The 13,830-nt window shown below is 39.6% G+C and overlaps 2 protein-coding genes across 2 annotated transcripts in view; one reads left to right on the top strand and one right to left on the bottom strand.

Moving 5' to 3' along the window:
• LOC138537998 (IgGFc-binding protein-like) overlaps window positions 1–13,830 on the bottom strand; it is a 109,487-nt gene that overhangs the window by 57,006 nt on the left and 38,651 nt on the right. The window contains exons 24-33 of the mRNA XM_069641500.1: window positions 12,686–12,775; window positions 12,134–12,211; window positions 7,362–7,436; window positions 5,755–5,844; window positions 5,510–5,611; window positions 5,188–5,268; window positions 3,462–3,533; window positions 3,062–3,163; window positions 2,738–2,842; window positions 2,401–2,502 (exon numbers count right to left, since the gene is read on the bottom strand). Coding sequence (XP_069497601.1) covers window positions 2,401–2,502; window positions 2,738–2,842; window positions 3,062–3,163; window positions 3,462–3,533; window positions 5,188–5,268; window positions 5,510–5,611; window positions 5,755–5,844; window positions 7,362–7,436; window positions 12,134–12,211; window positions 12,686–12,775 — 897 coding nt within the window. The remainder of the gene's footprint in view (window positions 1–2,400; window positions 2,503–2,737; window positions 2,843–3,061; window positions 3,164–3,461; window positions 3,534–5,187; window positions 5,269–5,509; window positions 5,612–5,754; window positions 5,845–7,361; window positions 7,437–12,133; window positions 12,212–12,685; window positions 12,776–13,830) is intronic.
• The window catches only part of LOC138452228 (uncharacterized), a 404,096-nt gene that overhangs the window by 372,213 nt on the left and 18,053 nt on the right, over window positions 1–13,830 (top strand). The window lies entirely within an intron of this gene.

Genomic DNA, 13,830 nt, shown 5'->3' with positions numbered 1-13,830 from the left:
GGCCCAAATATAGAAAGCTGGATCCAAAGTGTAGGTTTTGCAATCATTATGAAGAAAACATAAAACACTTAATCCTTAGCTGCAATGCTTTTAAAGTAATAAGAAAGATACTGTTTGAAACAATTGTTGCAGAAAAAGCTCACCGGACAATTGAAGACTGGTGGGAAGATTGCTTCAGAGGAACAGACAGAAAACTAACCTATGCTCTGACATTGCTTCTCGAAAAAATTGAAGAACTTACTAAATCCAGTGTGTAGTGTGAACTGTTTTTTCTTCTCTTTTTACATAATTTGGGCGCTGTATTCGACACTCATGATGCTGTATTTGTGTTAAGTGATGTAATTATTCTGTAATGTGTGCATCTTTTTGTTTTTTTTTCTTTTCTTCCTTTTCGATTCGTTTTTTTGTTTGCTCCTTTTTAAAGGTTTTTATAAACCAATAAAAAAAGGTTTTTTTTTTAAAACTGCATGTGCACGCAGAAAGCTGCTACTCGAATGTTTGGACATGTTGCGTGCTTCAAACATGTAACTTCCCTTCTGTGCAATCTTCCACGCGTTTTGTAGTCTTCTTAGTGAAGTACAAGCTGTTCATTCTGGCAATTACACGTTTGTAGGGAGCTCATCCAACATATCTGCAGTCACAAGTGATGTGTCGGCAGGTGTTCACACACAACCATGGGCCCACAAAGTGGGTGTGCTTCATTGTGCCAAGATTGATGCATTTCAAGCAGGCTACAACTCGCGTGCAGTTGTGTCGTTTTGGAATACCGTGCTCACTTCACTCTGATGCCTGCACACCTTCACTGTCCCTGATCAGGGCCTGCTGAAATACCAATATTTCTATTTCTTTTTCTCAGTGTCATGTTAAATACATGTTTAAGTTTGGTGTTTTAAAATTCTTTGAACAGTGATTTGTTCGTATTTGAGTGTTTGTAACGCCACACATAATCGATTTGCAGTTAACATTGGATGAGCGATGACACACTCTGAACAGCTCTCTTCATCGTCTCAGTAAATCCGACCCAAACCCATTCGCCTTTTTCTGTCTGTGTTCATTGCATGGTTGGTGTAGTGTCATTTGCTTGAGCTCTTGCACAGGTCACCGTGCTTTAAATGTGTTCCCATGAATGATTTCATGAACAGCAGAAAGCACAGTGGTGTGGTGGGAAGTTCTTCTTGGTTTAGGTTTTTGCAGATGTGCTTTGTATAGATACAAACCTTGGGCCCAGGCTGGTCTCAGACTCGCACTCTCCCATGGCTTCAGATCTGAAAGTGACCATGGTTAACAGCAGCCCAACTGGTGAAACACATTACCTGGCAAGAACACACGCTGTAGTGTGTATTGGAACATAAGAAGGAGGTTTTATATTTACAACCCCCCTCGGACAGCCACTCTTATGCATGGTGGTAATAGTGCTTTGTTCGATGGGTCCGACACTTAGACAGGGCGTGATACTCTAGTCTTGGGGAGCTCTCTATTAGTCCTGGCTGCTCAGTGTCAAAGGTACTCCCAAAACGATTGCTTTGCGCTACCCTGTCGGTCTCCCACTCATGACGTTTGCATCTTTTTGACACCTTGATATAGTTTTGTTTAAGTGTATGATAAAAATAACAACACACACACACGCTTGCATATCAGTTAAAGAAAAAAACATAACATTTGCATTGGGATACAAATAAAATGGACAATCTGCAGTGTGCACTATTTTTGCACATCTGTTTTTTTTTTGTCGTATGTAGATGTTGCAGCCAGAAACTACCACGTTTTGCTTTGCGTATGGTAATTGATTGGGAAACCTGTCTTTGCCCGAACATTTCTTTGATATGTACCGTCTGAAAAGTTGGGAAACCCATTTGCTCTGTACTCATTTCTGTAAGTAGAAAAAACTTTGCAAATAAAAGCATTCCCCAAGTCTTAGTACTCTGTAAGTCTTTATACGATATGGTGGATCCGACAGTGTGGACCGATGTGTTGCTCATGAACTCTGGGTGGGTGTGAAGAGATAAAGAGAAGGAAGTTGAAAAAGAACTTCTCATTTCACATAAATGAGAAAACAATGAATTTCTTAAAGGGTCTAAACGGGTGAGAATGATGCAAGAGAAATGAAGAGGGAAGAGTAGAGGAAATTGAGTTGCAGAGAAAACAGTAGCATTGTTAAACCGGAAAATGCACCCATTCAATTGGAAAGATCATGTGTGGCATAAAACAGACTAAGGTTTGTGAGGTGCATGCTCGAAACTCTTCTCTTGTTGGGGTTGAGAAAAAAAAACATAAAAGTGGAATTCATGGAGGATATTTTCTATTAACAGCCAATACAGAGAGTTAGCACATGAAATACAAGTGCAATGCACATTCATTCCTTCTCCTTTAGAAGCGTGCCCACTGTCTTTCATGACATACCTGAAGTTGCCTCCAACGTTGATGCCGTGGTGCTGGGCGATGTGGCAGAGCTTGCTGCTGTCTCACGAGAAGCCGTAGTGTAGATAGCGTGTGTAGTTGGTGCTATCGAAAAAATCACAGGTGCAGGGTGAGAAGGACTTTGCATGTCCATGTCGGGTGCAAATGACTGGTACTATGTTAACAAAACATTGCACAGAGGGGAAAGCAAATAATAGACTACATTGAGGCTATTGGCGAATAGTATGATTTTGGGATGAGAAGGCTATAGACAAACCATTTAAAATAACCTGTAACAACAATATCATCTTCAGCTAAAATGTACAATTTCAGGACTTACTTGTTGATCCAGGAGTTGATGCAATTGACATGGGCCGTGCTGTAGAGGTCAACCTTGCTGCAGATGTTGTAGTGGAGCTTGCTAATGTAGTTCGCCCTGTGGACACTAGGAGTAACATCGTTTTTATTACAATTGTGTGCGTTTGTACTCCTTTCCACTGCCCCGTTCCTTCTTTCAACTTTGAGAAAGGTGGACCAGAGCTCCTCAAAGATTCATCAGCCTAACAATAATAAAGTCTAGAATAACAGCGCAAACTCGCAGAAGAGTGGCAGCACTGAAAGAAAAGGAAAGGAAAGTCGGAAAACTCTTAGCTCTCATAGGTACCTGTGGAGGATTGCACGGTTGATGCAGTGGAAGTGGATTGTGTTGGGGAGGTGACCGTTGTTCCAGATGTGTCATGGCTGGAGTGGACCAACATGCTTGTTGCTGTTGAAGTAATAACACAGGATTAGAGAAGTTGTGCACAGCTTGGGTTAGACCTGGAAATCTAAATGTTTAGGTCTGGTCATCAAACTCTACAGGAGGAGGCACTTGATAAAATAACATAGAGGGACAGCTAAGAGCCCTAGAAATGGGATGGAAATCTGGTCAACAGTAGCTTTACTATAATCATGGATAACAGTGCCGATGAGGGGCATTTGGTTACTGAAGTAAAACATCCTAAAATTAGACATTACGTTCACCAAAAATCAATGCACTTCATACCTTAATCGTGGCAACATACCTTGTGTTGATGTAGTGGAGTGAGTTGTGTAGGCCACAGTTGATGCAGATGTTATGCTGGACGAGTGGGCTGCTGTGTTTGGTTTTATGGGGGGAAAAAGAAGGTCAGAAGATTCTAGTCATGTTAATTCTAACACAATTGAGGGTTTTTTGTAAATCTGCTCCATTTAAACTAACTCATGAAGTGGCAACAAAACAGAGAAAAGCAAATCAGGAAAGGCAATATAGAAATTTGGAAGAATGTGGAAAATAACTGAAACCATCAGAACTACGAAACAGGACAAAAACAAAAAGAATCAAACGTTGAAATATGATGAAGAGAGTGCACTCTAAGGGCCTGATTCAGGCGCATTTTATCATGGTACAATCCCATAGGAAAATGTTCTGTGCATCCGGCTCTACGAAAGAAATTAAAGACTTTTTTATAAGTACATATGTCATCTTTAAATTCAGGAATTTGAATATCACTTAAACCCAAAAGGAACACAAATGTGAGTTATGGAAATCTTTTTTCATTCTGGCGGGAAAGGCGAATCCGCAGGTGTTGGTGGAATATATTTCAATATTTTGAATATGGCATATGTAGAAACTGAATGATGTCTTTCTGCAAAGAAAATGATTAATCAACTCAGTGAAGCTCATGTCTATATTCTGGGAAGCGAAGCGCTGAGATGACTTTCTTTGGCTGTGAATGTGTTATTTGCAGGTTACGCACAAACAGGTGAGGCTGCCTCCCACCCCTCAATGTTCACATACCTAAAAAGGGAAAATCACGATGAAATGCAAGCTATAGCTTGGCAGTAAAAGATCTCAGTTTAAGTAATGTTAAAAGTGAAGCAAAAGCATCACTAAATATCATCCTTGCCTCATGCAGTAAGATTTAAAAGCATCGCCTGAATTGCCGTGTGTATGCAAGTGTGCAACAGAGATCTCTACAACTCCTATGGAGTGGTGGGCACCCACTACTAAAATGGCCCTTAGAATGCCCAAGCCTGCAGTAGGTCTACAGTTGGTGAGAATCTGAGGGGTCCCCTTTTGACATTTTCATATGGGGGCTCATTCTTTTGTGGTATACCATGGTCAGCATGCTGATACTCTGCTTGATGTTTCTTTCCAAGGCAGATCACATATAGTATTCAGAGCCCTTGCAATCTTACAGACTGAGGTTGGAAGGTAGCTATTTGGCTCAAGTACAATCTGAACAGATGAAATAATGATTGTGGCTTTAGAAAAGTGGCAGAAATTGGTACTGTGGGTTTGTGAGTGGCAATGTTGTCACCTTTCCCCATTTACTAAGGTACACAAAATCCTACATGAAGTTTCTTCCAACTTTAATGATGTGGTGGTGAACACTGTGGCAGAAATAACTCTTGTTTCAGAAGGTGCCTTAGTGTAGATAACACGTGTAGTTGGTACTATTGAAACAATCACAGTTTCAGTGCGAGAAGGACTGTGCATGTGATTGCCAGGTGCAAATGGGCAGCTGTATTATCATTTCTTCTCATTAGAGGAAGATATACACTGGAAGTTGCACAGAGCAAAAAACAACTAACAAACTACAATGTACCTAGAGTAGAGGGAAAAAACATGTGACAAAAATGTAAAATTACATGGGAATGGTCATGGATAGTATGATTTTGCGATGAGAAGGATATGTAGAAAACCATTGGAAATATCCTGTAGCAACACTATCACCTTGAGCAAATGTTTACATTTTCAGGACTTACTTGTTGTTGATCTAAGAGTTGATGCAGTATACATGGACTGTGTTCCAGATGTTGCAGTGGATCCTGCTGATGTGGTTGGTCCTGTGGTTGAACGTAATTAAAAATAATGATATAATATACCAGGAGGAACATAGTATTTAGTTCAAGACTATGCATCTGTAGTTATTAGGATGATGGATCTAGTCCACCAGTCTCCGAATGGAAAGCAGTACAGGAAACTATTGTAATGAGTATAAAGTCTAGAATAATAGTCCAAGCTGACAGATGAGTTGCAGCCCTAAAAATAAACAAAAGACATATAGCTTTTAGCTTTGTAAGGTACCTGTGGATGATTGCAAGGTTGATGTGGAGGCAGTGGATTGTGTTGGAGAGGTTACTGTTGTTCCGGATGTGGCTTGGCTGGAGTGGAACAATGTACTTGTTGCTGTGGAAATAATGCAGCTATATCAGCTAAGGAGTCCTGTGCTAATTGTGTGATAGAACTTGACGTCTGAATGCTTAGTTCTGGTACAAACCCTTAATGTCAGAGAGCTACATTAAAATGTGCTCTTCACAAGTGCAACCTACCTGGTGTTGGCGTAGTGGAGGTGGACTGAGTACTGGAGGCTACAGTTGATCCAGATGTTGTGCTGGGTGAGTGGACAGCTGTGGTTTGTTCTATGGGAGGGAAAGGAAATTCAGATGGTTCTAGTCATGTTCGTTCTAGCAGACAATTCTAGAATTTGCAAGCGTATTTGAAGGCCTAGGCCTTCTCAAATGTGCTCCATGCAACATAGGTCATAGGAAGTGGAAGCAAAACAGATAAAAGAACATTGGGGAAAGGTATTTTAGAAATGACCTTCCATCAATATTAGGTAATCTAAAAATGAAAAATAAATATCGGAACCGTTTACATAAATAAGAAGACAAGTGGAAAAAGAAAATGAACATCATACATTGTTGGAAAATAATGGAGAAGTTAGATTTTAACGAAGAAACAAAACCCATTTCAAAAGTGATTGTTATGTTTTATTTCCGGTATTTGTATATCATTAAAACCTAAAGGAAACAAAACTCACATGTATTTATTTGTGAAGGGTATCACAATGCTGTTTACTTTTTTATGTTGGTGGTCAAGATGTGTATTCAGGAGCGTCTTAAAGACTCTCATCTTGGATTGTTTGTGGAATTAAAATAACAATAGAATGTGTTCCATTTGTCTGGAACCGAGATGTATATATCTGCTGTATGTGGCATGGCTGGAGTATTTGAACATATAGAGAGGAGTGTTGTAATTTTAGTGCAGGCTGAGTTTAATTTTTCAGGGACAACTAGCCTTTGTGTCTTGTGTCATGTCCCATCGGTTGTTTAACTGATGAAAACAAGAGTGTCGGATGCTAGGAGTATCATGTTCTTTTAATTATGAGCCTATGCATCAAGCATTCCTTTACTAATGAATCTTCGAGGTGCTTTTGTCAATTTGTCTCAAAGTGAACTGAGTAAAAGACACGGTACAAAGGAGAAGATATTCTAGAATAACAGTACAAGTTCACAGAAGAGTGGCAGTACTGAAATAAAGGGAAATGAAAGACATGGAACTCTTAGCTCTTTGAGGTACCTGCAGAGGATCTCAAGGTGAATGTAGTGGAGGTGGATTGTGTTGTGGAGGTTAGCATTGTTGCAAATGTGGCTTGTCTGGAGTGGGATGACATACTTGTTGCTGTGGAAGTAAAAGTGATCAGCTGAAGAGTTGTGCGCTACTTTTGGTACAGGACGAGAAGTCTGAATACTTAGGTCTGGTCACCAACTCCCAAGGACAGAGGCATATTAGAGAATAAGATGCTATATGGATGTAATGGTTTGTAGGCCAACAATGGTGGTAACCTGATCAATATTAACTCGTATTTTTCTCTTACATTCTATTTTCTACTTTTGATTCTGATAGCAGACGTGTGGTTATATAGACAGACCTGCATTTTGTCTTCAGTACCTCTAATGTTATAAGTGAGCACAGAAACCTGTGCATTACGATCCACCTGTCCAGAGTCAGTGTACAGAGATGCTATGTATATAGTGTATAGGAATCCACATGGTAGTATCACAATGGTAGTATCACAAGTTTCTTGCATCAAAGGCATATTGCAGTACCACATTGAAATCAATGAAAAAAACGAAATCACTCCCGTTGTGATTACCTGGAGTTGATGCCAAAGTTGATGTGGAGGACACTGTTGTGCTTGATGTTGCTCCGGTGGAAGAAGATGATGGTGCTGTGAAAGAAATCATCACTGTCGTATTAAAAGTGGCAGCTTAAATCAGTTTTACACATACACACCCTGTATTCTCTATTCAGCACAGGATGAGATAAATAAGAAGACAATAGCTATTGAAACATATTAACAATCCATAGAGTGCAGACTAAAATTTGAATAGAATACCTGGCCATATATTTAGGATTAACAGAATACAAACAGGGACTTATTCTTATTAAGAAAGTATTTCATGTTAAAATCACATTTGAGGACTACCTGGTTTTGATGCTTTAGGGTTGGTGAAACCGAAGTAGAGGCGACAGTTCTACGAGACTTTCCATCAAATACGCTGGCTGACATGGTCGGTTTTATGTTAGAAAACAGGATGGTCATTTATAAATTATTGTTCTATTTTTGCCAATAGATTTTGAGCCTGTAATGTTTATGGGCACAAATGTATTTTTTTCGTTTGACATGGAAATTGGGTAATGTAAAAAATGAATTATATATGAAAAAGATAATTAAATTAATTTAACCACACTATCATGCTGGGTGGAAAAGTGATTTGGAGTGTTTTTGTACATAACGTTTAGGTTCACTCAAAAAATGGGATGCTATAAGGGTTTGAAGCTGTTGGGTGTCTTGGCCTATGTTCAAGTTATTATGCTGCAGCACTTGATGCTGTTTGCTTAGGAAATCCAAGAGGGCAGAAAAGCCCACATTTGTGACAGAATCCTGGAGAACCGTGCAGTTTTGCGCACAGCAAAATGGTCCCCTGACCTGCCACTCACCAGTGCGAGCGTGAGGGGCCAGGAGTGCCATGAGTGAAATGTGTGCCAAAGGAAAAGCAGCAGTGCCGGTGGCTAAAAAAAAGTGCTTTGAAATCACCTTTGTTTCTCTGAAATGCAAGCTAAAAATGCCTATTTTAAACATCGCAAGATATTCAAAAATCTCAATGAACACCAGCAGACATTTGGCAGAATGTATTCTTGTGTGCATACTAAATCTGGAAAGAGAAAGAGCCCAAAACAAAGTTTATAACAAAACTGGCTGAGCTGTGGATGTCAGCAGCTGAAGTGAAATTGGACCGAAAGACACTCAAATCTAAATGTTTAAAATAAATGAGTGACCTACTGTTGAGTGTCACATAGTTTGCAACTGCTGAAATGTCATAGTTTTGAACTTAGAATCAGCGTTCTAGCTGCATGTGTAAAAATTGTCAGTTTGATTTGAATGTAGAAAACTGGGTACCAAAGTGACATTTATCTGAAGCCTGGCTTAAAGGGATTGAATTCTGCCTGACAACCACCCCCGAAAGGAGTTGAAACTTGATCAGCAGCTGTGTTCCCAGGCCTGGCTGCATTCTGCTGCCCCTGCCAAAAGGAGATGACACCTCTCTGATCGAATTAGGGGAGGAGCACCTGGGGACAACAGGAAACTAAACAAAGCACTGTCCTTGGCCCAGGCAAATGTTAAATTAGGGGCGTCGTAAATGGCTTCCTCTTGGAAACGGGGAGGGGCACTGCATCTGTGAGCAAGCTGAGCTTGGGGGAAGTGGATAAACCAGAAATTCCACCATGTGCTTTGGAAAACCACACCCCTTTGGGGCCAGAGCATAATTTTAAAAAGATGGATAATTCATGGTGCGGACGTGTAAAAATTATATAAATAACATCATCATTCTTGTGATTTTTCTGTGCACATTTTAAGAGGTGTTAGGACTCTGGGGTATGTTCTTGGGGATAGTAGCGGAAAAAAGGTTGTTACTCCAAATGTATGCATGTTAAAAATCTGACACTTTATCATCTGAAACCCATATCCCTGGTGCACTTTTGCATAAAATCTGGAAAGGTTTGGTGCTACAGAAAATATGTTAACTGGACATATAATATTAGAAAATGGTACATAGATAAATATGTATCTGGATCAGAAATAGATTTGTGTGCAATTTGACAAGGGGAGGATCCTCTGACCATAAACCTACCTCATCACTCTGACTCACAACCCAGTTCCCCCAATCAAGGGAGAGAGGAGGAACTGGCCAATGATAAGTTGAGAGGGTTGGGCATAGAAGATGAGCCGACCATTCCACTTTCTAAACACATAAAAGGAGACTGTGCAGGATAAGTAGGGACATTCACTTCCCACTTCAAGCTGATTTCTTGCGGAGCGTTTTGCCAGAAGACACCAGATCCAGCACTTAGACTTCAAATCCAGACAGAGACCAGAACTTTGAATTCAGACTTCAGAATTTGTCAGCAGGCCTCAAAACCTTTTGCAAACTGATTTACCCCAGACTTCCAAGGGGCACATCAGAGTAAAACAGCCGGGCTGAGCTGTTTGATTCTGGCCTAAAACCCTGTGCCAGAAACACCCAGAAAGCAGAGCTGTACCCGGAACCAGAGACCAGACCTTTGTGAAGCGCCGAGTGCCAGACCAGACCAGCAGAGCAGAGCTGACCCAGACCACTGTAACCAGAGAACCGGTACTAAAGACCGTCCGTGGCGAGAGAACCGCAGTCAACCTGACCAGATCTGTGACGAGGCTCATTCCTTCCAAAATATAGTGTGAGTACCCAGCCAGAACTCTAAAAAACTAATATCTTAGTTTAAAATAATCTAATTCAAACTATTTTAACCTATTGAGAACTGTATCATAGAAATCATGTCCCGTCTTTTGATTCAAAGCTGCAAAACTGTCATCTGTCATTCTGAAACTTTAAAATTTCATTTCTGAAAATCTACCTCCACAAAATCGTCCGTATCTCTTGAACCGTTTGTGATAAAAGCGAGATTTAACTTTTATTGTGAAGCTGCAATTCTAGGCTTTCCAACACGCTCCAAACCGACTTGCTATTCCGTATACTTCCTCCGTAATTGCGCTCGACGCACGCGACTAAATTGCCGCGATTTGACATTTTGCTTCATTTCAGCCACGTGTAAAAATATTTGTCCTTGCTTTCCTTTGCTCAAATTCGTTTGCAATCTGACAATCATTCACAGAACATTGCTAAAGTGATCCTGAACTAATTTAAAGTAGCTATCACTCACCCTGAACCTCTAGAGGGAATTAAAATAATTTTTAGCATATTTTTCCCTTCTTTTCATACCACCTTTAAAGTACTTTGCCTGTGTTTAAAATCATCCCTTTTGATCTAAGCTTGCTAGGGGGAACTGAATTGGGATTGTACTGTGATTGTATTCCTTAAGGCTTTGTGTGTCACTTCCACCTCCTTACATTGCATAGAGGGGGGGTGAATTGCCAAAAGGGGAAATTGATTATATTATGTTTTGCTGAAATCATATTAAGTTTATTCCTGTGTTGCTTCTTTTCCACCTTGCATTTCCTTGTACCATATAAAGAATTCTCAGCTACCTTATCCTCTATACTACTCCTAAGTAATTACCCAGTGTGCTAGTATCACATCATCCATTGTTGATCACTCACTGTCATATGTCTAATTGTGATATCAATTATTAATTTATTATAAAAGTGCGGTATATATATATATATATATATATATATATATATATATATATATATATTGTTTAATTCTCAAATAAACCTTTTAAATTTGCAAGACAAACTTACTTCTTGGCTCAGCGGGTTCAGGGGGATTCTAAGAGAGGGTTGTTATATAAGGGTTGTCATCCAATAAGGGCTTCCCTTGTGCAATCCCAGACAAGACACTGACTTAGTGGAACTGCATGATTAAAGTCTTTAACAAAGCAAGTGTCTATACTTTAGCATTTTATAGATTTAAGTCCAGAGTTTAATCGATAAGAGGGTTTTGATGTGTACTTTGATGGATTTTATCATTCAAATAAAGTTACATCAATCAATCAAATTCTTTTTCCAAAGGATTATTGCCCCCTGTCTACCTGCAATTGTGCTTGGTCTTGCCTATATTAATGACAAATTTCTCATAGCAACTATTGTGTTTTTCCTAAAACAAATATTTTATTCAAAGACTTGTCACACATAGACTTTAATTAAAGAACTTTGATATAGTGACCATGCGTTATTAGTATCCTGAATTAGATATGTTAAAATCTTAGGGAATATCTTGGCAAATTAATCGGCATGTTGAATCCCTGGATTTTATTTTCAATGCACTAAAGCCTGCCAACTGTCAAAAAAGGTAGCAATGATCTGTTACATCTATATATATGTATGCAAGAGCTGAAGATGAATTGATCAGACCCATGACTAGATTGCACGAAGCCATTAGCAGTTGCTCAGAAAATCCTCCCTTTTTTCTCTGGTCACCCCATGCTAAATACCACATGATAATTACCAAATTGAGGTTGAATAATGCAGGATTAAATTCTGTTATCTCGTACAGAAAGGTAAAGAGATTGTGTCTAATCAGTGTCCCAATCGTCCAAACAAAGAAGAATTGTTGATGCATAATCACTTTTTTGTCCTGTGTGTTCGTTTGCATGCAATACATGTTTTAATTCCTGTACTTTGGTTTTCTGACTTCAGACAGTATCAGTTAGCACTGTGGATACACACTGGAAGTTGCAAAGAGGGGAGTTGGTACAAATTATAAAATACAGTGTACCTATAGAAAAGGGACGAATATGTGACAAAAATGTAAAATTGCATAGGGACTGGTGATTTGCGGATGAAAAGGCTATGTGGAAAATCATTGCAAATATCCTGTAGCAACAATATCACATTGAGCAAATCTTTACATTTTCAGGACTTACGTGTTGTTCTAGGAGTTGATGTAGTGGACACGGACTGTGTTCCAGATGTTGTAGTGAGTCTTGCTGATGTGGTTGGTCCTGTAGTTGAAAATAATGAAACATAGTGATCTCATATACCAGGAGGAATACTGTATTTAGTACACGACTATGTGTCAGTGGTTCTTGGGATGATGGATCTAGCCCACTATTCTCAGAATGAGGAGACTGTTAAAATGAGTAGAATGTCTAGACTAATAGTCCAATATAAGAGAAGAGTGTCTGCCTTGAAAATAAAAGACCGGGAGATTACTCTTAGCTCTCTGAGGTACCTGTGGAGGTTTGCAAGGTTGATGTCGAGGCAGTGGATTGTGTTGGAGAGGTTACTGTTGTTCCGGATGTGGCTTGGCTGTAGGGGAACAATGTACTTGTTGCTGTGGAAATAATGCAGCTATAACGGCTAAGGAGTACTGTGCTAATTGTGGGATTGAACTTGACATCTGAATGCTTAGTTCTGGACAAACCCTTAATGTCAGAGAGCTACATTAAAATGTGCTCTTCACAAGTGCAACCTACCTGGTGTTGGCGTAGTGGAGGTGGACTGAGTACTGGAGGCTACAGTTGATCCAGATGTTGTGCTGGGTGAGTGGACAGCTGTGGTTTGTTCTATGGGAGGGAAAGGAAATTCAGATGGTTCTAGTCATGTTCGTTCTAGCAGACAATTCTAGAATTTGCAAGCGTATTTGAAGGCCTAGGCCTTCTCAAATGTGCTCCATGCAACATAGGTCATAGGAAGTGGAAGCAAAACAGATAAAAGAACATTGGGGAAAGGTATTTTAGAAATGACCTTCCATCAATATTAGGTAATCTAAAAATGAAAAATAAATATCGGAACCGTTTACATAAATAAGAAGACAAGTGGAAAAAGAAAATGAACATCATACATTGTTGGAAAATAATGGAGAAGTTAGATTTTAACGAAGAAACAAAACCCATTTCAAAAGTGATTGTTATGTTTTATTTCCGGTATTTGTATATCATTAAAACCTAAAGGAAACAAAACTCACATGTATTTATTTGTGAGGGGTATCACAATGCTGTTTACTTTTTTATGTCGGGGGTCAAGATGTGCATTCAGGAGCGTCTTAAAGACTCTCGTCTTGGATTGTTTGTGGAATTAAAACAACAATAGAATGTGTTCCCATTGTCTGGTACCGAGATGTATATATCTGCTGTCTGTTGCATGGCTGGATCATTTGAACACATAGAGAGGAGTGTTGTAATTTGAGTGCAGGCTGAGTTTAATTTTTCAGCGACAACTAGCCTTTGTGTCTTGTGTTATGTCCCATGGGTTGTTTAACTGATGAAAACAAGAGTGTCGGATGCCAGGAGTATCATTTTCTTTTAATTATGAGACTATGCATCAAGCATTCCTGTACTAATGACTCTTCAAGGTGCTATTGTCAATGTGTATCAAAGTGAACTGAGTAAACGACACGGTACAAAGGAGAGGATATTCTAGAATAACAGTACAAGTTCACAGAAGAGTGGCAGTACTGAAATAAAGGGAAATGAAAGACATGGAACTCTTAGCTCTTTGAGGTACCTGCAGAGGATCTCAAGGTGAATGCAGTGGAGGTGAATTGTGTTGTGGAGGTTAGCATTGTTGCAAATATGGCTTGCCTGGAGTGGGATGACATACTTGTTGCTGTGGAAGTAAA

The sequence above is a fragment of the Ambystoma mexicanum genome, chromosome 1p, assembly GCF_040938575.1.
Source record: "Ambystoma mexicanum isolate Mex_15411 chromosome 1p, UKY_AmexF1_1, whole genome shotgun sequence".
NCBI classification, from domain to species: Eukaryota; Metazoa; Chordata; class Amphibia; order Caudata; family Ambystomatidae; genus Ambystoma; species Ambystoma mexicanum.
Note: the sequence above shows the minus strand (reverse complement) of the source record. Positions and strands in the feature narration are given on the sequence as shown.